The following is a 25,487-nucleotide window of genomic DNA, read 5'->3' as shown; positions in this document are numbered from 1 at the left end:
ACACCGTAGCCTTTAGAGAGGTTTGAGGAGAGTGAAGTCCATACTTAATTATGGTAATTTCAGAAAAAGAGACTTCATTGGCAGATATAAATTATTGGTAAATTTTCTTTGTTTTAGGTTTCATTTCTTATATAAGTTAGCTTCTGCTCGGATTAAGCTTTATTTCAAGCTTTAAAGTATCTCTTTTGTTTATTCTGTGGTTTTTACAATTGATATAACTTACATAAGCTATGTTTTAATAATAATATTGCAGATGAATATGTTTTATGTGTCGTATGAGCAATAGTAATAGTCTCAGCAATAAGTCATTGTGAAAGTACTAGTGATGCTAATAGTACCTATAATAGCTGTAGGGCTTGGTATTTTGTAAAAAGCTGAAATTTTATCTATTTAAGTAAGCTAAAATAAAATTATTCAATCATTACTAATATTGGATATTTTATGCAATGTTCATTTGCCGAGGAAATATTCCAGCCAAGACATTTCCAAAAACTGAAAATTTGGTTGAAAATGGAAAATTGGTGGAAAAAAAGTGGAAAATGGAAAACGGAAAATTACAATGCTTTGAAAATTAGACCAAATCAGCTGCCGGAAGCCAAATGCAGACAGAGTTAGCCTTAAGTAGCGTAATAGCCACATACAGACCTTTCCTAGAACATTTTCATTTTGCAATTTTATCTTCAAAAGCGTAATTTTTCTGAACACATACGTTACAAACGGAAATTTTGTCCTTGAACTCATTTAGAATTACTTAAGTTAGATTAATTTCATTAATTACAATATTGGCTGATATATTTATAATCAATAGGCTTACAGGTCTCTCAAATTAGTTAAAGCTAGTGTTTGAAGCCAATTCAGAAAAGTCAGTTATAGTCAGAACTACAGGAAAATTTGCCACCTACTAACTAGGAAAACTAACCCACCTACTACTAGGAAAATTTGCCACCTGCTAAACTCTCTTCCAACCATAATCAATGAACTAATACTAATGTTGTACATTTCAATTATCACTTAATCTGCACATCTTGTATCGTCATAGCAGCAATAACTACAACCTAGTAAAGAAGCAATAGCTAGCAGCCAAAGTAAAGAAAACTAAAAAACATTTTTAAAAATAAAAGACCAGCTATTGAGAAATCATTTGCAGAGTTTGCGACACATTCTAGCTTTGTTCCATCCTCGCGACAATGATTATCACGAAGTTAGCAAAAGGGATGCAGAGATCATGAGGATGCAGAGATCAAAAGGGATGCTGCCTAGATGCTATCAGATTTGATGCTTCACTTTGGCAGCAGGCTATGTCTTAGAATGACCATATCTAAATTTTAGCTCAATATTTGTAATTAGTGATACTTCATTTGAATTTACTAGTTTGGTGGATGGAGGTGGGTCCTTGGGCCGCAGAAACCTGTTTTGCGTTCTTCAATTATGAAAACCAGAAAATTACTATAATCTAAGGGACTTAGACGCAAACAATTGCGAATATTAAAAAACAAATTATGAAACATACAGGTTAGACTAGAATTATTTTCGGCACCAAACTACGATTTAAGCCCTATATGTGGTATATATATATATATATATATATATATATATATATATATATATATATATATATATATATATATATATGGTATATATATATATATATATATATATATATATATATATATATATATATATATATACCACATATATATATACAACATATATATATATATATATATATATATATATATATATATATATATATATATATATATATATATCTATCTATATAAAAATAAGTTGTCTGTCTGTGGATGTGTGGATGGATGTGTGGATGGATGTGTCAGGTGACGTCACCTGAAAAAACTGGATTAGGTGACGTCAAAACTGAAAAAACTAAAAAAAGGCAAAAACTACAAAAAAAACTAAAAACTAATAAAAAAAATAAAAAAGCTAAAAAACTAAAAAAACTATAAAGGTAAAAACCAATAAAAAACTAAAAAAAAAACTGAAAAAACTAAAAAAAGGCAAAAACTACAAAAAAAAACTAAAAACTAATAAAAAAAGTAAAAAAGCTAAAAAACTAAAAAAACTAAAAAAACTAAAAAAAGGTAAAAAACTAAAAAAAATAAAAAATAAAAAAAAACTAAAAAAAAGGAAAAAACTGAAAAATAAGCTAAAATAAAGGTAAAAACCAATAAAAACTAAAAAAAAAAAGGAAAAAACTAATAAATGACGACACTCAAAGAGAAAGCGACCAGGACAAAAAACTAAAAAAAAAGGCAAAAACTACAAAAAAACTAAAAACTAATAAAAAAAATAAAAAAGCTATAAAACTAAAAAAACTAAAAAAAGGTAAAAAACTAAAAAAACTAAAAACTAAAAAAAAACTAAAAAAGGTAAAAACTAAAAGAACTAAAAAAGAAAAAAATAAATGACGACACTCAAAGAGAAAGCGACCCGGACAAAAGGAATGTTCGATTAGCAATCAACAAAGCACCGGGACACAGGGAGTATAAATGACGACCAGGACACAAGTAAAAAAAAAAATTAACAAAACTAAAAAGAAGGTAAAAACTACAAAAAAACTAAAAAGAAAAAAAAACTAAAAACTAATAAAAAAACTAAAAAATCTAAAAATCTAAATAAACTAAAAAAGAAAAAAAAAGGAAAAAAATAAAGGAGAAAAACAAAACTAAAAAACGAATGTATATACAGACCGGTACACCGGGATACAAATGACGACCGGGACACAGGGAATATAAATAACGACCGGGACACAGGGACACAACTACAACGGGGACACCGGGGGAAACAGGGGGATATAAATGACGACCGGGACAAAAAAACTAAAAAGAAATAAAAACTAAAAACTAATAAAAAAAACTAAAAAATCTAAAAATCTAAATAAGCTAAAAAAGAAAAAAAAAGGAAAAAAATAAAGGAGAAAAACAAAACTAAAAAACGAATGTATATACAGACCGGGACACCGGGATACAAATGATGACCGGGACCCGGGACACAGGGAATATAAATGACGACCGGGACACAGGGACACAACTACAACGGGGACACCGGGGGAAACAGGGGGATAACCTGACAATCTATTTATATGCAAAGACAATGGGACAGCAAAGAATGTTGTATATTCGCAAGTTTTACGTAGTTAAAACCATATATATATATATATATCTATATTCACAGGTGGGACATAGGGACACAACTACAATGGCGCGTAACTATTATGGCGCGTAACGACTTACGCGCGCGGGGGGGCTTGGGGGGGGCGCGAAGCGCCCCCACCAACTAGGTGTTGGGGTGGCGCGAAGCGCCACCCCAACAGCTAGTATATATATATATAATATATATATATATATATATATATATATGTGGTATATATATATATATATATATATATATATATATATATATATATATATATATATATATATATATATATATATACTAGCTGTTGGGGTGGCGCTTCGCGCCACCCCAACACCTAGTTGGTGGGGGCGCTTCGCGCCCCCCCCAAGCCCCCCCGCGCGCGTAAGTCGTTACGCGCCATAATAGTTACGCGCCATTGTAGTTGTGTCCCTATGTCCCACCTGTGAATATAGATAGATATATATATATGGTTTTAACTACGTAAAACTTGCGAATATACAACATTCTTTGCTGTCCCATTGTCTTTGCATATAAATAGATTGTCAGGTTTACCGACTCTTGAACATGCAACATATAATGGTCCATGGGAAAACAATCTGTATTCAGATCTATACCTCATGATTCTAATGATTGCCCTTGAGCTTTGTTGATGGTGATTGCTAATCGACCATTCCCTGTCCTGGTGTCCCGGTCGTCATTTACATCCCCCTGTTTCCCCCGGTGTCCCCGTTGTAGTTGTGTCCCTGTGTCCCGGTCGTCATTTATATTCCCTGTGTCCCGGGTCCCGGTCGTCATTTGTATCCCGGTGTCCCGGTCTGTATATACATTCGTTTTTTAGTTTTGTTTTTCTCCTTTATTTTTGTACCGGTCTGTATATACATTCGTTTTTTAGTTTTGTTTTTCTCCTTTATTTTTTTCCTTTTTTTTTCTTTTTTAGTTTATTTAGATTTTTAGATTTTTTAGTTTTTTTATTAGTTTTTAGTTTTTTTTTCTTTTTAGTTTTTTTGTAGTTTTTACCTTCTTTTTAGTTTTGTTAATTTTTTTTTTACTTGTGTCCTGGTCGTCATTTATACTCCCTGTGTCCCGGTGCTTTGTTGATTGCTAATCGAACATTCCTTTTGTCCTGGTCGCTTTCTCTTTGAGTGTCGTCATTTATTTTTTTCTTTTTTAGTTCTTTTAGTTTTTACCTTTTTTAGTTTTTTTTAGTTTTTAGTTTTTTTAGTTTTTTACCTTTTTTTAGTTTTTTTAGTTTTTTTAGTTTTTTAGCTTTTTTATATTTTTTATTAGTTTTTAGTTTTTTTGTAGTTTTTGCCTTTTTTTTAGTTTTTTAGCTTTTTTATTAGTTTTTAGTTTTTTTTGCCTTTTTTTAGTTTTTTTTAGTTTTTTAGCTTTTTTATTTTTTTTATTAGTTTTTAGTTTTTTTTGCAGTTTTTGCCTTTTTTTAGTTTTTTCAGTTTTGACGTCACCTGATCCAGTTTTTTCAGGTGACGTCACCTGATCCACGATCCACAGATCCACAGACAACTTATTTTTATATATATAGATAGTTTTTTTTTTTTTACTTATGTCCTGGTCGTCATTTATACTCCCTGTGTCCCGGTGCTTTGTTGATTGCTAATCGAACATTCCTTTTGTCCTGGTCGCTTTCTCTTTGAGTGTCGTCATTTATTAGTTTTTTCCTTTTTTTTTTTAGTTTTTTATTGGTTTTTACCTTTATTTTAGCTTATTTTTCAGTTTTTTCCTTTTTTTTAGTTTTTTTTTATTTTTTATTTTTTTTAGTTTTTTACCTTTTTTTAGTTTTTTTAGTTTTTTTAGTTTTTTAGCTTTTTTACTTTTTTTATTAGTTTTTAATTTTTTTTTGTAGTTTTTGCCTTTTTTTAGTTTTTTCAGTTTTTTTTTTAGTTTTTTATTGGTTTTTACCTTTATAGTTTTTTTAGTTTTTTAGCTTTTTTATTTTTTTTATTAGTTTTTAGTTTTTTTTGTAGTTTTTGCCTTTTTTTTAGTTTTTTCAGTTTTGACGTCACCTGATCCAGTTTTTTCAGGTGACGTCACCTGATCCATCCATCCATCCACAGACAGACAACTTATTTTTATATATATAGATATATATATATATATATATATATATATATATATATGTTTTTAACTACGTAAAACTTGCGAATATACAACATTCTTCGATGTCCCATTGTCTGTGCATATAAATAGATTGTCAGGTTTACCGACTCTTGAACATGCAACATAAAATTGTCCATGGGCAAAACAATCCGTATTCATATCTATACCTGATTATTCTAATGATTTCCCTTGAGCTTTGTTGATGGTGATTGCTAATCGAACATTCCCTGTGTCCCCGTCGTCATTTATATATCCCCCTGTGCCCCCGGCATCCCCCTTGTAGTTGTGTTCCTGTGTCCCGGTCGTCATTTATATTCCCAGTATCCCGGTCGTCATTTGTGTCCCAGTGTCCCAGTCTGTAATTTCTCTTTGAGCGTCCCAGTCGTCATTTATATTCCCTGTGCCCCGGTATCCCGTTCATCATTTGTTTCCCGGTGTCCCGGTCTGTAATGTATCTTTGACTGTCCCGGTCGTCATTTATATCTCCCGGTCGTTATTTGTGTCCCAGTGTCCCAGTCTGTAATTTCTCTTTGAGTGTCCCGGTCGTCATTTATATTCCCTGTGTCCCGGTTGTTAGTTTTCTTTTTCTCCTTTATTATTCAGTTATTTTCCTTTTTTATTTTTTTTTATTTTTCAGTTTTTAGTTTTTTTAGTTTTTTTCTTAGTTTTTGGGTTTTATTCTTTTTAGTTTTTTTTTGTAGTTTTTACCTTTTTTTTAGTTTTTTTTAGTTTTTTTCTTTTTTAGTTTTTAGTTTTTTACCTTTTTTTTAGTTTTTTTTTAGTTTTTTAGCTTTTTCAGTTTTTTTAGTATTTTCTTTTTAGTTTTTTTTTGTAGTTTTTACCTTTTTTAGTTTTTTCTTCTTTTGTATTAATGCTAAAGCCAAGGTTCGAACCTGGAACCTCTCGGACCTGGAACCTGGAACATAACACTTTACCAACTCAGCTACTTCGGCTTGAATACATTCGTTTTTTCTTGCTGTTCTTGTGATTCCTCGGCACGATTTCTTTTCTTACTTTCTCTATCAGCCGCAAGTTTTTTGGCATAGACTCTTTGAGCAGCTTCCTCGGCTGTTGCCATTGTAGGTTCTTCAGTCATTTTACAATTAAACATTTTTCCGTCCACAATCTTCTTACAATTAAAAATTTGTCTTTGAACGATTTTCTTAAGAACCTCTAATGACGTCAGCGTCATAACAAACATGACGACAACTAACTTCATGACGACATGATGACATGACGTCACTCGACAGACATAACCCACAGACAACTTATTTTTATATATATAGATAGACTAGCTGTTGAGGTGGCGCTTCGCGCCACCCCAGCACCTAGTTGGTGGGGACGCTTCGCGTCCCCCAAGCCCCCCCGCGCGCGTAAGTTGTTACGCGCCATATTAGTTACGCGCCATTGTAGTTGTGTCCCTGTTTCCCACCTGTGAATATAGATAGATGTGTCCCCGTCGTCACTTATATATCCCCTTGCGCCCCCCGGCGTCCCCGTTGTAGTTGTATATTCCCTGTGTCCCGGTCGTCATTTGTGTCCGGGTGTCCCGGTCTGTAGTGTCAACTTATAATGACGTCATATAAAAGCCTTATATACTTATAATGACGTCATATGCAAACCCACAAACAAACAAACATGCCTACAAACAACTTATTTTTATATATATAGATAAGTTTCTTTTTTAGTTTTTTTTTTTAGTTTTGCAGCTTTTTTTATTTTTTTATCTTTTTTTCTTTTTAGTTTTTTACCTTTTTTATTTTTTGCTTTTTTTTAAAGTTTTTTCTTTTTAGGTTTTTTCTTTTTCTTTTTCGCGCCATATAAGTTAAGCGCCATTGTAGTTGTGTCCCTGTGTACCACCTGTGAATATAGATGAATATATATATATATATATATATATATATATATGTTTTTAACTACGTAAAACTTGCGAATATACAGCATTTTTGCTGTCCCATTGTCTGTCCATATAAATAGATTGTCAGGTTTGCCGACTCTTGAACATGCAACATATAATTGTCCCTGGGGAAAACAATCCCTATTCAGATCTATACCTCATTATTCTAATGATTGTCCTTAAGCTTTGTTGATGGTGATTGCTAATCGAACATTCCCTGTGTCCCGGTCGTCATTCATATATCCCCCCTGTGCCCCCGGCATCCCTGTTGTATTTGTGTCCCTGTGTCCCGGTCGTCATTTATATTCCCTGTGTCCCGGTCGTTATTTGTGCCCCGGTGTCCCTGTCTGTAATTTCTCTTTGAGTGTCACGTTCGTCATTTATATTCCCCATTTCCCGGTCGTCATTTGTGTCCCGGTGTCCCGATCTGTAATTTCGTCAGTCGACAAACATGACGTCAGTCGACAAACAACTTCATGACAGAATAATGCTCAATCCTCATAATGAAGTCAGTCGACGAACATGACGTCAGTTAACAGACATGCAACTTATTTTTATTTATATACAGATATAGATATAGTTTCTTTTTTAGTTTTTAGTTTTTTTAGTTTTGCAGCTTTTTTAGTTTTTTTAGCTTTTTTTTCTTTTTAGTTTTTTACCTTTTTATTGCACTTGGTATTAACCAAGTGACATATAGCAACCGCAAATTCTGTCGGTCAATGTTCATTCTAACATTGACAGTTGGAAAAATCTTCACGTGCCAAGCATGCTAAAGCTCAACAATTTATAATAAACCTCAAAATTTAAGTATATGTTTTAAGGTTTTCGAATTACTTTAATCTATTGTCAAAATATTTTGAAATATTTATGCGATTCCCAGTTTTTACATTTTTAGTTTCAGTTTTCTTTTTCTTCTTATTTTCCAGACGTAAAAACATATCGCCGAATCTTTGTTTTTTTAACTAAAATCTGGTAGGCATTGATGACCTTATCCAAGTCAAAATCCCAAACCCAATCATCATTGCTATCATTTTCAGTTTTGATACGTTTTGACTCTCGCTGTCCAGGTTGATCTTCATCTAATTGCGTGGTTTTGCGTTCTTTAGCCGCAAGCCTTTTGGCCTTAACTCTTTGAGCAGCTTCCTCGGGTGTTTCTTCTGTTGTAGGATTTGGTAACATTCTATCTTTTTCAATGTTTTTCAATTTGTTAATGTTCATTCTAACATTGACAGTTAAAAAATCTTCACGTGCCAATCTTGCTAAAGCTCAACAATTTATAATAAACCTCAAATTTTAAGTATCTTTTTTAAGGTTTTCAAATTACATTAATCGATTGTCAAAATATTTCGAAATATTTATGCAATACCCAGTTTTTACATTTAAACCCTCAACACAAAAATACATACATCTTATTTTTATATATGTAGAAGATATAATCTGGCGTAACAGACATAGTGTAACAGACATAACAGACAGACAACTTATTTTTATATAGATAGATAGATAGAAATCTATATATTCTATATATATATATATATAAATAAGTTGTCTGTGTGTTATGTCCGTCGACTGACGTCATGTTTGTCAACTGACGTCATTATAAGGATTGAGCTGTATGCGTCATGAAGTTGTTTGTGGACTGACGTCATGTTTGTCAACTGATGAAATTACAGACCGGGACACCGGGACACAAATGACGACCGGGACACTAGAATACAGGGAATATAAATGACGACCGGGAACCTCAAAGAGAAATTACAGACTGGGACACCAGGACACAAATCACGACCGGGACACAGAGAATATAAATGACGACCGGGAAACAGAGAAACAACTACAACGGGGACGCCGGGGGCACAGGGGGGAATATACATGACGACCGGGACACAGGGATTGTTCGAAGAGAAATTACAGACCGGGACACCGGGACACAGCGAATATAAATGACGACCGGGACACTCAAAAAGAAATTACAAACTTGGACACCGGGACACAAATGACGACCGGGAGACAGGGAATATAAATGACGACTGGGACACATCATTAGAATAATGAGGTATAGATCCGAATACGGATTGTTTTTCCCATGGACAATTACATGTTGCATGTTCAAGAGTCAGTAAACCTGACAATCTATTTATATGCACTGACAATGGGAAAGCAAAGAATGTTGTATATTCGCAAATTTATATATATATATATATATATATATATATATATATATATATATATATATATATATATATATATATATATATATATATATATATATATATATATATATATATATATATATATCTATTCACAGGTGGGACATAGGGACACAACTAAAATGGCGCGTAACTAATATGGTGCGTAACGACTTACGCGCGCGGGGGGACTTGGGGGGGGGGGGGGGGCGAAGCGCCCCCACCAACTAGGTGTTGGGGTGGCGCAAAGCGTCCCCCCAACAGCTAGTATAAAAATAAGTTGTTTGTTTGTCTGTCGACTGACGTCATGTTTGTCCGCATATGACGTCTGAATTATTTCATCATATACCAATTCAAAAACGAATGTATTCAAGCTGAAGTAGCTGAGTTGGTAAAGCGTTATGTTCCAGGTTCGAGAGGTTCCAGGTTCAAATTTTGGCTTTAGCATTAATAAAAAAGAAGAAAAAAAACTAAAAAAGGTAAAAACTACAAAAAAAACTAAAAAGCAAAAAAAAACAAAAAACTAAAAAAGCCAAAAAACAAAAAAAAAATAAAAAAAGGTAAAACCTAAAAATTAAAAAAGAAAAAACTAAAAAAAATTAAAAAAAGTAAAAACTACAAAAAAAATTAAAAAGAAAAAAAACTGAATATTAATAAAAAAAAACTAAAAAAGTCTAAAAAACTAAAAAAAACTGAAAAAAAAGGTAAAAAACTAAAAAAACTAAAAAGAAAAAAAAAAGAAAAAAAGGAAAAAACATAAAATTTATTTCACCATATATCAATTCAAAAACTAACGTATATACAGACCGGGACACCGGGACAAAAATGACGACCGGAACACCGGGAAACAGGGAATATAAATGGCAACCGGGACGCTCAAAGAGAAATTACAGACTGGGACAGCGGGACACAAATGACGACCGGGACACAGAGAATATAAATGACGACCGGGACACAGGGACACAACTACAACGGGGACGCCGGGGGCACAGGGGGATATATAAATGACGACGGGGACACAGAGAATGTTCGATTAGCAATCACCATCAACAAAGCTCAAGGGCAATCATTAGAATCATGAGGTATAGATCTTAGTACGGATTGTTTTTCCCATGGACAATTATATGTTGCGTGTTCAAGAGTCGGAATACCTGACAATCTATTTATATGCACAGACAATGGGACAGCGAAGAATGTTATACATTCGCAAGTTTTACGTAGTTAAAAACATATATATTATATATATCTATCTATATTCACAGGTGGGACACAGGGACACAACTACAATTGCGCGTAACTAATATGGCGCGTAACGACTTACACGCACGGGGGGGATGGAGGCTTGGAGGGGGAGGGGCGCGAAGTGCCACCCCAACAGCTAGTATATATATATATATATATATATATATATATATATATATATATATATATATATATATATATATATATATATATATATATATATATATTTAGAAACTACGTACTATTACTACTACTTGCAAATAACTGCAAGACAAACCCACCTGGGGCGAGTTGAGCTGTGTACGCTCCTCCTCCACTCAAATTTATTCAGATATTCATTCTTTATTCCCCTACGATGGGGTTCTAATTTCCATTAAATACCTGTTTTCCCAGTCCAATCACAGACCTGCTTTTTTGAATGGATGGAATGGATGTTAAAAATACAAAATTTTTGGCAATGTGTCATGCTTCATCCGCAAAAATTAGCCGAGCCATCTTGACCCTTCTTTCATTGTAGCCCTTGAAAGTAGCACCGAGCCACATATTTTGTACAACTTATATGGTAAGTTGAACTGGTACCTAACACGATCCATAGACCATACCATTATCCTAAGACCATCCTATACAGGCTTTCGAAGGACTAATGCTCCATAGCCGCACTTGACTGCTGCTATTACTAGCACTCTCTACTACTCCGCCTACTGATCTTCCTATTCCTTCAATTTTTTTTCAAATTCGAAAATAAGTAGTGAGGGGGCAATACTACTGCGGGGATAGCAAACTAGTTCTGAGTCCCTAGCAACCAGCAGTTAGTATTGATTAGGTTAGGTACACCTGCTAGCTACGTATTAGCTTTTTCTTTACTTACTACGTAATACTAAATGGAGTTGGTTGTTATGCAAATTTTTAAAAACATACGAGGGCCAGGCTGGAAAAAAACCTCAGGGCCCACTAGTCAAGTGGGAAAACCCCGGTTGTAAGTGAGGATGACATATTGCAAACACGTTGGTGTTACATCATAGAGCTTTACACCTATGCAAAGCTCTAGCAGCCAATTCCAACGGGGTGCTAGCAACCGATTCCTACGGTAGGCCTTAGAAGCTAATTCCATCAAGGCCCAAGCAGGCAATTCTAACACGGCCCTAGCAACCAATTAAATGAGGCACTAGCAACCAATAACAAGAGGCCCTAGCAATTAATTCAAGCCGGACCCTAGCAACAAGACCTAATGTGGCCTTAGCAGTCAATGCGAAATAGCAACTAATAACAGCCAATTCAATAGGGGCAGGCTAGTCAAGTGGGGAACCCCAGGTTGTAACTGACGATGATGTAATTTTGTGTGACTTGTTCTGGTTCCGAGGGAACCTTTATAATACTATAACAATCAAGCGTTTTTGTCTGGTGTAGGAATCGAACGTAATATTTATTATTGGTTGAAATTTTGAAGTCTTTTGTTATCCATTGTTTGAAGTGAGCTTCACAAGGATAGGTTAAATAAGGTATTGAAGTCTTTCAAGTGTTTCGTAAGTATCATTGCGCCATTAATTTCACTAAGCAGTTAGACACCAAAAGTTTTTGTCCGGCGTGCAGGTGTTATTCCTTATTAATTGATAAGTACATTGAACTTTTATATAGGCTATTATCGAAAAAAATAAAACAGTTTGCTTCCACTTTACACGTAAGAAAATATACTGCAAAAATGGACATTTTTCATTTTTAAAATAATTCTATTTTAAATGGTATGTATATTTAACTTTTAAATAGGTTGTGATTGACGTAATGTCTAGTGATATACGTAAGCTACAAAATACCTTAAATGGAATAATGATATATACTGAAGATTCATTCTTGAAAAAAAATCTAAAAGATAAAGACAAAACTTTCATTGTACATACAAGTTTTATTAATAAGTAAATTTACAAAAATTATCAAAAAAATTATTCTTAGGGTATTGAAATCAATATATACAGGTAGGAGGTATATTTTCAGTTATGTCGATCAATCGAGGATTGTTTACATAAATGCTGAAAAATTTGCCACAACATCAAAATATAATTCTGCTTGTGAACCATAGCTATTAATCGATAAAATCTTGTGCTCGCTTCCAAGTTTGACCGAGAACCTTTTTAATCCAATGAAAACCGTATGTAAACTGTTTGTAAGCCACATAACGACGGCCGTATAATGTATTAAACATTTTCTTGAATAAGTCTTTTCCTTATCCTCTCAAACTGGTGGTCTTGCACATAGAAGCAACCTCCTTCTTTCATTTTAGACACGGTTCTTAAGTTTAAACATCACTCCTTACTTTTAATAAAACATTTGATCTATTCAATATCTTTTTGTCTTTAATTTTATGTTTTCTTATTGTTAAACTGGGAAGAGAATTTAAAACATTTTTTTTTTTAATATGCCTTTTCCTTATCCTCTTTAACCAGTGGTCTTATATATTTTTTCCCTGTGAAATTAAAACCTTCTACAACATACAAAAATTACCTTCTAAGAACACAGGGCAATACTCTTCCCGTATTTAGATATCGCTCTTAAGTTTCAACATTGCTCCTTACTTTTCGCAAAACATTTGATCTATATCAATATCTTTTCGTCTTTAATTTTATATTTTCCTATTGATTAGAAGGGCATAGAATTACAAGATATTACCTAAATAATTGATTTCCTTATCCCCTTCAACCAGTGGCCTTATATATTTTCTTCAGGAAAATTAGAACCTTCTAAAACATACAGAAATTACCACCTAAAACAGGACAGCCCCCTCCTTGTATTTTAGGTATAACTCAAAATTTTTTAAATCGCTCCTCACTTTTAGCTAAACATTTGATCTATTTCAAGATCTCTTCGTCTTTAATTTTATTCCTTATTGTTAAAAAGGGCATAGAATGTAAAACATTTTCTAGAATAAGCCTTTCGGTTATCCCCTTCAACCAGTTGTTTTATATATTTTCCCCTGTAAAATTAAAACTTTGTAAAACATACAGAGATTACCTTCTAATAAAACGACAATGCTCTTCGCGCATTTATATATGGATCTTTTTAACAAAGATCCATACTTTTAGCAAAATATCTAATCAATTTCAATATCCTTTCGTCTTTAATTTTATATTTCCTTAATGTTAAAAAGGGCAAAGAATACAAAATATTATCTTGAATGAGCCTTATACTTATTTCCAGTGATTTTGTAAAAATTAGCTACACGTTGGCACCCTGTGGCTTCCGTAATCAACACTTAAGTGTTTTCTGACGTTTGAATATCCCGATAGATATATTTTATTTTAACAATGGGAACATGCCATTTCATTGTTAGAATATGACAGTCCAAGGCAGTTCACGTCACCGTAGCACTCTATGGCTGGTTCGTGGCACCTTATGGTACCTAATAAAATTTCTAAGACATTCTTTGATATTATCTTGACATAATCATGCCTTAAATCAATTGATTTTTTTTACAGTTGAATGATATGACCCCCTGGGTATTCCCAGATTTCTAAATCTTGAAATTTTAGGAAGTACTATAGGGTCTCTACGTCTGAATGGTTACTATCCCTCCCCGAATGCCTATACAAGCGTTTAAACATATTAGTTGGGAACTTTTATGTACCTTGTTTGCTACCTCAGGGAGGAGGCTTTACCTCTCAAAAATCTTCAGACTAATAATGTGTTCTATTTCAGCCTAGTAAATTCTTTTCCAGGACGAAATCAGAAGTAATTGAATGGGAAAATTAGTTATGACAATTTTTTAGGTTCTCAAAAAGATTGCCCCTTGAATTGGCCCTCCTTTTTTGACCACGGGCTAAAAAAGTGCACCCTGGAAATACAGTCCAACGAGGGCACTAGTTACCAATTCCAACGGGGGGAATTACTCTTACAAAATAAAAAAATACTTAGCACAATAATAAAGTAGTTCTAACAGAATGAAAAACAGTTGGTGCAAAACAAAAAAAAATACTTGCTACAAAAATCTAAAATTCTAACAACATCCCAAATAGTTCTTATAGAATACAAAAGGATCAAACACAATCCAAAATAATTTTGACAAAACAGAAATAATTCTTACAAAATAAAAAAGCTCTAACAAAATCCAAAACAGTTCTAATAAAAAAAAATAAGTATTTTACCCAAATCCAAAAAATTGAAAAAATAAGAAATAGGTGCTACAAACACAAAATACTTTTACAAAACCAAACCCGGGTATCTGAAGCCAGCCTGTTACACCTCAGGTACCTCCAGCCCACCTACAGCTGCCCTGGATACCTGAAACCAACCTACATCTGTCCCAGATACTTTTAGCTAACCTACAACTACCGCGGATACCTGCACTAAACCTAAAGCAACTGGTGTACCTGCAGCCAACCAAATTTTTTACCAAACTTACTATGTGTTAGCTGATTTTAAGCTAGGTTCGTTTGGGTTCAGTAAGTGTTTCCGCATGTTTGCTGAACCAAAATAAGCCTAGCTTAAACAGGCTTTATTTGGGCTTCATTGGAAGTTTTTGTATTGTGCAAGAAATGGTTTGTAAGAACTATTTTGGATTTTCCTTGAATTTTATGCATTCTATATGATCTATATTCGGTATTGTTAACAGTCTTTTGTTTTGTAACAAATATTTTGTATTTTCGCTACAACTATTTTGAATTCTATTTGGAACTATTTGGATTTATGTAAATTATATTTTATTTTGTAAGAATAATTTTTCTTTTATAAGAATTATTTAAAATCTTACTAGAACTTTTTGTATTTTTTTAAATTAATTTTTGTTTTTAGGAACTATTTTGGATTTTATTTTAACTTCTTTATTCTACAAGAAGTATCTCGGATGCTATTAGATTTTCTGTGTTTTGTATCAAGTATTTTGTATTTTGCAGAAACTTTTTTTTCTGTTAGAATTATTTGGATTTATGTAAAGTATTTTTGTAATTCGTAAGAATAATATTTGCTTTTTAAGAACTATTTGGGACTTTGTTTAAACTTTTCTTATTTTGAAAAAACTTATTTTTGTTGTCAGCGTTTTCTTGTGTATCACTTTGACACTTTGCTCTTTTCGTGCCTTGGACCTATTAAACCCCAGAAAAATAACCAAAAATTAAAAAAATGAAAGACGGAAAATATTTTCTTAAACTCTTAAAACGACGATCTATTAGCCCTTGAAAATATTAAAGTCCGAAACTAATCTTAAAATATGGTAAGTATTTGCATAAGACCCTCAAAGCCAGTCTACCTTTACTCAAAATTGCCCCCAAATACAATAAAGTAGATACTGTCGATGACCAGTCATAGAGTTTTGCGAGAGCAGCCACATAAGAAATCCTAGAACTGATAGAGCTTGGAGCGAAATTGGTGGAATCGGAACTATGGAGTCTGGGGGGAAGAAGTGGCAGAATCAGAATCAGGAGAACTAGGATTGGGACTGTAACATGTGTTGGAGCCAGCAACATCGGAACTGGAGCCGCTGTAACCGGGGCCTAGAAGTGGGGAAACGGAACTGGATATAATTTTATTGAAAACGATAATTGAAAATTCCTGGGGAGGAGGGTTATATTATTGGCTTTTAAAAACACAAAGCAATGGATTTAAAGCATGATTTATATATAAAAAATATCTATAAATGCTTTAAGAATGTTAGTAGGCACAATAAGGTAACACAGGTCCAGCATTATTATTTAGGGGTGAAAGAGGAGCCTACATCCTTGAAGTCAAGGGGCAACCACTAGGTGAACCAAAAAACAATAACAACTTATTTCCCCGTTTAAAAACTAATGATTTCGTCCTTAAAAAGAACATATTAGGCTCAAATAAGATATATTATTAGTATGTAAATTTTTGAAGGTTTAATCCTCCTTCCAGAGGTAGTGGCCAAGGTAATAACGGTTCCCAAATAAAATTATTAAATGCTTGTACAGAGATCCGGGGATAGAAACCGTTTGGATATAGTAACCCCATACTACCAGCTAAAAGTTCAAGGACTAAAAATTTGAAAATACCTAGGGGGTGATATGGTTGACTTTTAAAACACAAAGTAATGGATTTAAGGCACGATTTACATCAAGAAAATGTTTGAAAGTATTTTACAAATGCTAATAGGTGCCATAGGGTGCCGTGAGGCAGATATATAGTCCCACGCTGGCGTGAACTGCCATGAACTATCACTCTCTTACAACGAAGTGGTATGTTGTCATTGTTCAAATAATAATATCTATCGGGATATCCCAACGTCAGAAAACGCTTAAGTGATGATGATGGTTACCACTTGGTGCAACTGTGCAGCCAATTTTTACAAATCACTGGAGATAGAGAGAAGGATGATTCAAGAAAATGTTTTAAATTCTATGCCCTTTTTAACAATAATGAAATATAAAATTGAAGATAAAAAAATATTGAAATAGATCAAATGTTTTGCTAAGAGTAAGGAGCGATATTAAAACTTAAGACCCACATCTAAAATACATGGAGAGCGATGGCCTGCTATTAAAAAATAATTTCTGTATGTTTTAGAAGTTTTTTAATTTACAGGATAAAATATATAAAAAAAACTGGTTGAGCATGATAAGGAAAAGGCTTATTCAAGAAAATGATGAATACATTATTCGGTTTATACTCCTTCTTGTCAGATTAAAAAGGTTTTTGGACCAGATTGGAAGCAAGTACAAGATTTATTAATTAAAAGGTATGGTTTTCACGCAGTATTATATTTTGATGTTATGGGCATATTTACTGCGAATTTCTCAGCATTTATGTAGATAATTCTCGATTGAACGACTTTATAGCTGAAGATATCCCTTTCCTACCTTTATAATATTGATTTCAATGCCCTGAGAAATAAAGTGTTTTAGCAAGGTTTGTAAATTTGCTTTTTATTAAAACTTGTATGTGCATTAAAAGTTTTGTTTTCATCTTTTAGACTTCTTGTTATTATAATAAGGATAAATATTGAATGTATTTCGTTGTTGCAATTAGGGTAGCTTGTAGCCTAGGTACATCAGTAGTCATTAGATCAATATCATCCTATATAAAAGTTCAATATACATACCACTTCAATAGACTTATTTGAAACCTGGGAAATATCCCTTTCTACAGTATATTTTCTCGTGTGCAGAGTGGAATTAAGCCACTTTTATTTCTTTTGAAATAAAAAAAAAGTTCAGTCTATATAAAAGTTCAGTGTATGTTACAATTAATAATAATTAATATATTCACACCGGACAAAAACTTTTGTTGTCTAAATACCCAGTAAAATCATTTGCTTATTGACGATTACGTAACATTTCACTGGCTTCAATACTTAAGTTAACATATCCTTGTCTAGCTCATGTCAAACAATTAATAACAAAGGACCTTAAAATTTCGATCAATAACCAATATTACGTTCGATCCCTACAGTGGTGGAGAAAAATCTTTGTTATCGGATTATACAGGTCCGGTCGGATACAAAACAAGGTACGAATAATTACATAGTTTTCATTTACAAACATGGATGGCCCACTTGACAAGTGGGCCCCCATTGAAATTGGTTGCTAGGGCCCTTTGTAGATTTGCTGCTAGGGCTCCACTGGAATTGGTTGCTATAGCTTGGTTTTTGTTGGCTGCTACGGCCCCGTTGGAATAGGTTGCTAGGGACCTTCGTTAAAATTGGCTGCTACGGTCCTGTTGAAATTGGTTGCCAGGGCTTTCCTGTTGGAATTGCTTGGTAGGGCCCCATTTGAATTGGCTGCAAGGCACCTCGTTGGAAATGGTTTCTAGGGTTTTGCACAGGTAAACAATCAATTATGATGTAACACCCACATATGCGCAATATGTTATCCTCATTTGCAACCGTAGGTTCACCGCTTGACTGACGGGTCCTGAGGGTTTTTTCTACATTCTTATGTTCTTAAACAATTATGTAAGAACCATAGCAGCCAACTCCTTATAGTATTACGTACCATGCAATTAAAAACTATTACGTAACAAACATGTGTACATAATCAATCAATAACACATGCTAGTTGATAGGGACTCAAAACTGGTTGATATGCCCGCAGTATCGTCGCCCCCGACACCGCTAAAATATCCCATGCGCTTCGGCTATTCTTCTTTTAACACCTTTACATGATCCACCATTTTTACCCTCAATAGTACTCATATGAGTGAAGCTATCCATGATCGATTGTCTCTTTATCTAACATTTCCTCCTCAGTTTTATTTATTTCTATTCCAAGTGACTTAATCTTATTGAAATATTATTATGAAAAGATAAATTTCCAAGCTCTCAAAACCTCTACAAATTCAATTATTTTGCTAAAATTTTTGGCAAAATTAAAGTACTTATCTTCTTTGAATGTAAGACACTTATTTGATCACTTAAAACTTTTTCCTGAATAATATCCGAACGATCACAAGCACAGCCTACATAGACACCAGTTGCGCAGAGTCGTATCTTGCCTATAGAAGGATTTCGACACACATCTTTGACTAGGTGTTAACCTCAGGCGCTCCCAAAGTCAATCAGCGCGGAAAGATTTTGGCCTTGTTCCGGGAGTGAAAACAGAAATTTCTGTTTTGACCGCGTTTGGTGCGCAGTTCCCAACTGCGAGAGTGTCTGGTTTTGACGCAGGGCAAATTAATGTCGCGATGATAGCTATGTGTTGCTTTTAAAAATGTTTGCGCAACTGGTGTCTATATAGGCTGTAACCACAAGTCAAAATATAGGCTATCACTATACTGCTACTAACAACTCATTGCAGCACCAAGCCGCCTAAGGCCATCACAGCTACGCAGGCCCCTCCTCCTTCCCAATCCAAGTCTCCGTTTTTACACCCTCCCAAGAAGATTCCATTTTCCTTAAATCTTTTTTTTTATGACATCCTCCCACACCAAACTAGGACAAGCTATTATCTGTTAAGCTCTAAATGGTTAGCTAAAAAGAACAATCTTAGTCCGCACAACCTGCCCGAGCCATTTAGATCTTTCTTTCATTATAGCCCTAGAAAGCGGGATTGAACCACATTTTTACTACAGCTTACTGTTTGAAATGCGGTCAGTCAGCCGGATACTCAGAACAATCCGTGGGCAAAGTCTCTGGAAAATATCTAGCACATCTTCATACGCGTGACGCAGCATCCATGCTTCGACACCATATTTGACCATTGTCATTACTGTAGCTTCTAACAATCTAATCTTGATCTGCATAGCTTATCTTACTAACCTTCCATTAACCTTTTTAACTGTGAAAAAACACCCTGAATCTTAGCTATTCTACTTTTAACATCTTCACTGCTCCCAAAGTCTTTACTAATAAAACTACCAAGGGAAAGGAAGCTGCCCACCTGATCAATCTTTTTGTTACCCAGCGTCACCTTTCATCTTCACTTATTCCTAGCCTTAGTGGCTTAGTCTTCTTAACATTGATTTTCAAATCTATTCCAGCACCATGATCTCACAAAACCTCTAAAAGTTCATTCATTTTTTTCACACTTTCATCAAGGATGCTTAAGTCATCAGCATAATCTAAATCCATGAGACCTTTTCCTACAAATTTGATTCCGTGGTCTCCCATTGCCTTTCCTGTGGTCCTTAAGACTAAGTCCATCAAAACGATCCATATAAAGGGGGATAGAACACAACCTTACTTAACTCCTCATTTAATACAAAACCAGCTGCTAACCTCATTTCCTACATTAGCTGCCTTAGTATTATTCTCGTACATAGTGCTAGTCACTTTAATGCATTTGTCTGGTATACCCTATAAGAGTAAGACCTTTGCTAAAGCTCTTCTATCAATAAAATCGAACACTTGTTCATAATCTATAAAACTGAGGACCAAAGGAGTTTGACACTTCAGGCACTTCTCAATTATTAACCTAAGACAATTCTTAGACTGTTCCCATCAAAGAAACTTAACAAAGCTTCCTAGGCTTTCGAAGCACTCATTTGTCATAACCACAATTGACTACTGCCATTAACAATGCTTCTAGAATTACCAGAGCGATCACACCTGATCGGAGAAAGACTGAGATGGCTAGGACATGTTTTGCGGATGAAAGTGGCATATTGCCAAAGATCAATCTTGTCGGGCAACTGTCTAGGGCCAAAAGGTAGCAGGATATCGTAAGGAAAAATTTAAGGGAAATGGAAGATTCTTGGGAGGGTGTAAAGATGGAAGCTTTGAATAGGTTGGGATGGCAGGAGAGCGTGCGCAATTGTATTGGCGTCATGGGGCTTGTTATTGCAGTGAATTACTAGTAGTAGTAGTAGTAGTAGTAGTAGTAGTAGTAATAGTAGTAGTAGTAGTAGTAGTAGTAGTAGTAGTAGTAGTAGTAGTAGTAATAGTATAGTAGTATATATATATATATATATATATATATATATATATATATATATATATATATACTGCCAAAAATTAATGTGTTATCCAAGCTACATAAATCATTTACCATCTATTTTTCCTATAAAGAATTTTAATCTAGAGTCACCTGGAGTGAATAGGAATAGGAGGTTCGTATTATCCTAGTGTCCATATTGCCCCCGTGTCCCACTATATGCATGGACATCTTACGATGAAGAAATGGAAAAAAGCCGTGGTCATAATGAAACAAAAAATGAAGCAAAACGAGTTTGGCACTAAAAATTAAGGAGTTCCAGAAATTCTTAGAAATTTCTATCAGTGATTGCTATTAAGAGCGTTTGTTAGGTCACAAACACACCTCAAATACAAAAGATTAGACATAGAACTTCAAAACAGTTGGTGCCGATGAAAACTAAACTTTCCTTTATCTGAATAACGCGTGTGCTTACCTGTCTAGGGTTCAGAATGCTTTGGAATTTCCTAAGGACTTTCGCTCCTTGTCGTCCTCCAGATCTGGGATTAATAAAGACTAATAAGGGGCAGGTTCCAGGTAATGGGGTAACTTGGAATGATGTAGGAGATCCCTGTAATTGTTTAAACAAGTTTTAGTTAAACACCAAATATTTTTGTTCAAACTATAAATTGCTAGCTAGAAATTAGTGTAGCTAGGGAATATTTATAATATTTAATTATCCGTTTTTAGGATCAAGTTCTGAATTTCTAATGCTTCCTGACTGAATATATTTTTTAATATCCGAGTATTTCTTCTAAAATGAAGCCCGAAACGGGCAAAAACCAGTGTTTTTTTTATAGGCTTGAAGCCTTTACTTGCAAGTCCTTGGGATCCTGGTGCACAGATGGAAGAATAAAAAATATAATGAAATGTCTGAAAATTGGGCCGAAAGACTTCAAAATCCTTTTTCCTGAAAGGAATGAAACTTACCACCATAAGTCAATAGGCTCAGTGGATCTTCTTATATAAAACTGTTCTACTTTCAACGGTCGATTTAGCCGTAAGTCATCGGGTCAAATAAACTACAATGCACAAAAAAAAACTAACAAATGATTCTTTTCTAAAGAAGGGTCAAAATATTCACCCCTTTCCCTTTTTCTTCAGTTTTTTTTTCGCAATGGAGTCCCTTTGGCCGAATATTTTATCGGGATATAATTTTCAGTAAATCTGGTATTAAAAAAAAAAGAAGAAAAACATAAAGGAAGGAGTGACAAACTATCCTTCTATTAAATAAAAAACGTATATTTTCAACTGTAAGTAAGGTAAATAACTTCTGTTAGTTTTGAACATTAAAGCTCAAAACTAACAGAAGTTATTCCATATATGAGGAGGGCTGCCCCCTCTTCAACTCCCTGTTCTTCATAGTAAAGTTACTATGCTTTTAAAAAGTGCTTTAAAAAATACCTCTTATTTCATTTCAACGGCTTGCTTGCATGAGCAGCACGCGAGCCAAATATAATGACAACTAGTTTTTTATATTTGATGTCTAATCGTTGTTTTTTAATCATTCCCACTGTCTGATCAATATATGATACAGGCTAACTGCCCTTAAATACCCCGATTTCTAGCTGTTATATTGTTTAAATCAACAATTATGAATCGATTATTTAATGATTTACTGTCATTTTATTGTTTTATTGTTTTTGCAATTAAAATTTGATTCACAATTAAGATTAAGGACAGGATTTGAATATTTAGTCAAAATTTTCCATAAACAGCAGCTTACATTTCAATTTCTACCCCCCTTCCTTCCCCAAAACTCATTTTATGAGTGTTTACGGTGTTGCGCCGTTGAGGCTTGCATACCATGCTACATTAGTTTAGCTTGATTGTTTTTGAGATATACCTATTTTCGAGTGACGATAATTTCAATAACTTATGAAGTGATTGTGTTGCTACAAATATAACTATAAATGGAAGCAGAAGAAGCTGATGTTAGCCTAAAAAGCGTTCTGAAAAGTAAGCGTTTAAAATCCGGAACGCTGGCGACATCTATTATTGAAATTCTCATCGCATACCAACTGTGCAAACCTTACAAAGACGTCACTACTATTCAGCTTAAGCCAAAAAAGAAAAAAAATGGCGCGGCAAGCGCGCAGGTAGAAGGTTTCGAGAACGCAGAGAGCACCGTGTACTTTATAACGGTGATCACAGTATTCCAGTAATCAGTATAGCTCGCATTGACAGTGGAAAAAAAAGTCAAAGAATAAGCAATATGAGAGATGCTTAGTTACTATAAATTCCTTAGAACCTAAACTAACAGTTCCATCATTGAAGCCCTACTACCGCGACAAAGCTTCTAAAAATGGAAGCAGAAGAAGCTGATGTTAGCCTAAAAAGCATTCTGAAAAGTAAGCGTTTAAAATCCGGAACGCTAGCGACATCTATTATTGAAATTCTCATCGCATAGCAACTGTGCAAACCTTACAAAGATGTCACTACTATTCAGCTTAAGCCAAAAAAGAAAAAAAAATGGCGCGGCAAGCGCGCAGGTAGAAGGTTTCGAGAACGCAGAGAGCGCCGTGTACTTTATAACGGTGATCACAGTATTCCAGTAATCAGTATAGCTCGCATTGACAGTGGAAAAAAAAAGTCAAAGAATAAGCAATATGAGAGATGCTTAGTTACTATAAATTCCTTAGAACCTAAACTAACAGTACCAACATTGAAGCCCTACTACCGCGACAAAGCTTCGAGCAGCTCAGATAACCCCCCTCCTGTGCTAAAACCTGTCACTCTAAGTGCCAAAACAAATTTCCCAAGCCTAATTCTGCGCAATTCCAGGTCACTGACGAATAAAGTGGACGAGTTAGAACTTGTTTTACGCATCAACTCGACACCATTAGCAATAATTACCGAATGTTGGGATATTACTACTGAAACAGGCGCTATAAGAGGCTATCTGAACTTCTTCAATACAAGGTGTGACAGAAAAGACCCACGACGTAGAGGTGGAGTAGGCATCTATTGCCGTGAAGACTTGCCATGCAGACAACTTAATAATCCTTCAGATTCCTGTCATGAAAGAATCTGGCTATGGTGCAGACCGAGAGGGTTCAAGGGTTCATGGGTTCAAGGCTCTTTTAATATAACCAAAATATACAAAATAGTAGGTAACTCAAGGCTGAGAGTATAGCTCGAATGCAATTGAGCTACCTTTAAACAACACTAAATATGCAAATAAATTAAAAATAAATAGTTCTCTTAACAAATCTTGGCAGAAATAAATAAAAAACAAATCCCGTACCGTACGATACCATTTCCATCCTCCGCGCACCATTTTGAGACACAATTAAATTTACAACTTAAAACCAAGTGAGTCATAAGACATCTGGAGGCCCCATGGGCGAGCCCCGGAGACCAACCCAATACTCAAAAAAATAATAAACATCCTTAAAAAAAAAAATTCATATTATTTAGATTTATAATTTTCTTTCAGCACTCTTTTCAACTTCCGTCTCATAGTATCTATGCTTACATTAAAATCAATCTCATTTTTCAATCTTTCCCAATATAGAGGAATCAAATACCTCAGGCAAAAACGCGACCTCTCGGTAACTACCTTAGGAGTCCGCAGATTAAATTTACCACGGGTTTCAACTTTTGAAGATGAAGGAGAAGAAATAAGACCCATCGATGCAAAATATCTGGGGTGCTTTTCTCGTTCAAGCTTAATCTTAAACATAACACTTAAAAATTGGATACTTTGCCGAACAGGAAGAATATTATTAAGTGAAAAAAGGGTCTCTGTTGTGGATTTTAAGGGGAAGTTTGATGGCGATGGCAGAAAAGGTTTAAGGAAACGAACTGCTTTATTCTGGATAATCTGTAAAGGGGTAACATTACTTTTAAAAGTGTTCAAAAAAATAATAGATACATAATCAAAATGGGATTGCACAAAGGGAAAAGTAAAGGGATTTAAGAGCGCAATATGAAAGACAGTTTTTCAGTCTGCACATTATACCAACTCCACGGGCAGACTTTGCTCTAACCTGATTAATTTGCTCTTTCTATGACAAATTCTCATCAAAAACAACTCTCAAATATCTTATCGATACAACCCTTTCAATAACAGACTAAGGTTCATTCGCAGAAAGGGAAACTGATTCCATATCTGGAAACTTGTGACCCGCCCTGCTGTAAACAATAAACTTCGTCTTCTTTCTTCTTCTTGGGTTACCAAGAACTTAATCGTGTATCATTCTAGCAGCAGTATACTATCCCGAAGGTGCTCGCAACAGACGTGAATTAATGAAGTTTCTGCAGCATCAAGTTGACAACTTTCGGAAACGATTCAGTAATCCAGCTTTCATCATAGCTGGAAACTTTAATTTAACCGACAAAAAGTGAATTTCACGTGTGTTGGATTTAAAACAAGTGGTCGATGTTCCCACTCATGAAAGTGGAAGTATACTAGACCTCATACTAACGAATCTTGAGGAACCACCTGAGGAACGAATTATGAACCACCAGTTTCCCTCGGACCACTCGCTAAGTCAGACCACAACGTTCTGTGGTGGAAACCAAAGAGCAGAA

The 25,487-nt window shown here is 34.5% G+C and overlaps 1 protein-coding gene across 1 annotated transcript in view; it reads right to left on the bottom strand.

Moving 5' to 3' along the window:
- Window positions 1-25,487, bottom strand: part of LOC136037973 (diacylglycerol kinase 1-like) — a 229,362-nt gene that overhangs the window by 145,252 nt on the left and 58,623 nt on the right. The window contains exon 12 of the mRNA XM_065720864.1: window positions 21,388-21,522. Coding sequence (XP_065576936.1) covers window positions 21,388-21,522 — 135 coding nt within the window. The remainder of the gene's footprint in view (window positions 1-21,387; window positions 21,523-25,487) is intronic.

The sequence above is a fragment of the Artemia franciscana genome, chromosome 17, assembly GCF_032884065.1.
Source record: "Artemia franciscana chromosome 17, ASM3288406v1, whole genome shotgun sequence".
Classification (NCBI taxonomy): domain Eukaryota; kingdom Metazoa; phylum Arthropoda; class Branchiopoda; order Anostraca; family Artemiidae; genus Artemia; species Artemia franciscana.
Note: the sequence above shows the minus strand (reverse complement) of the source record. Positions and strands in the feature narration are given on the sequence as shown.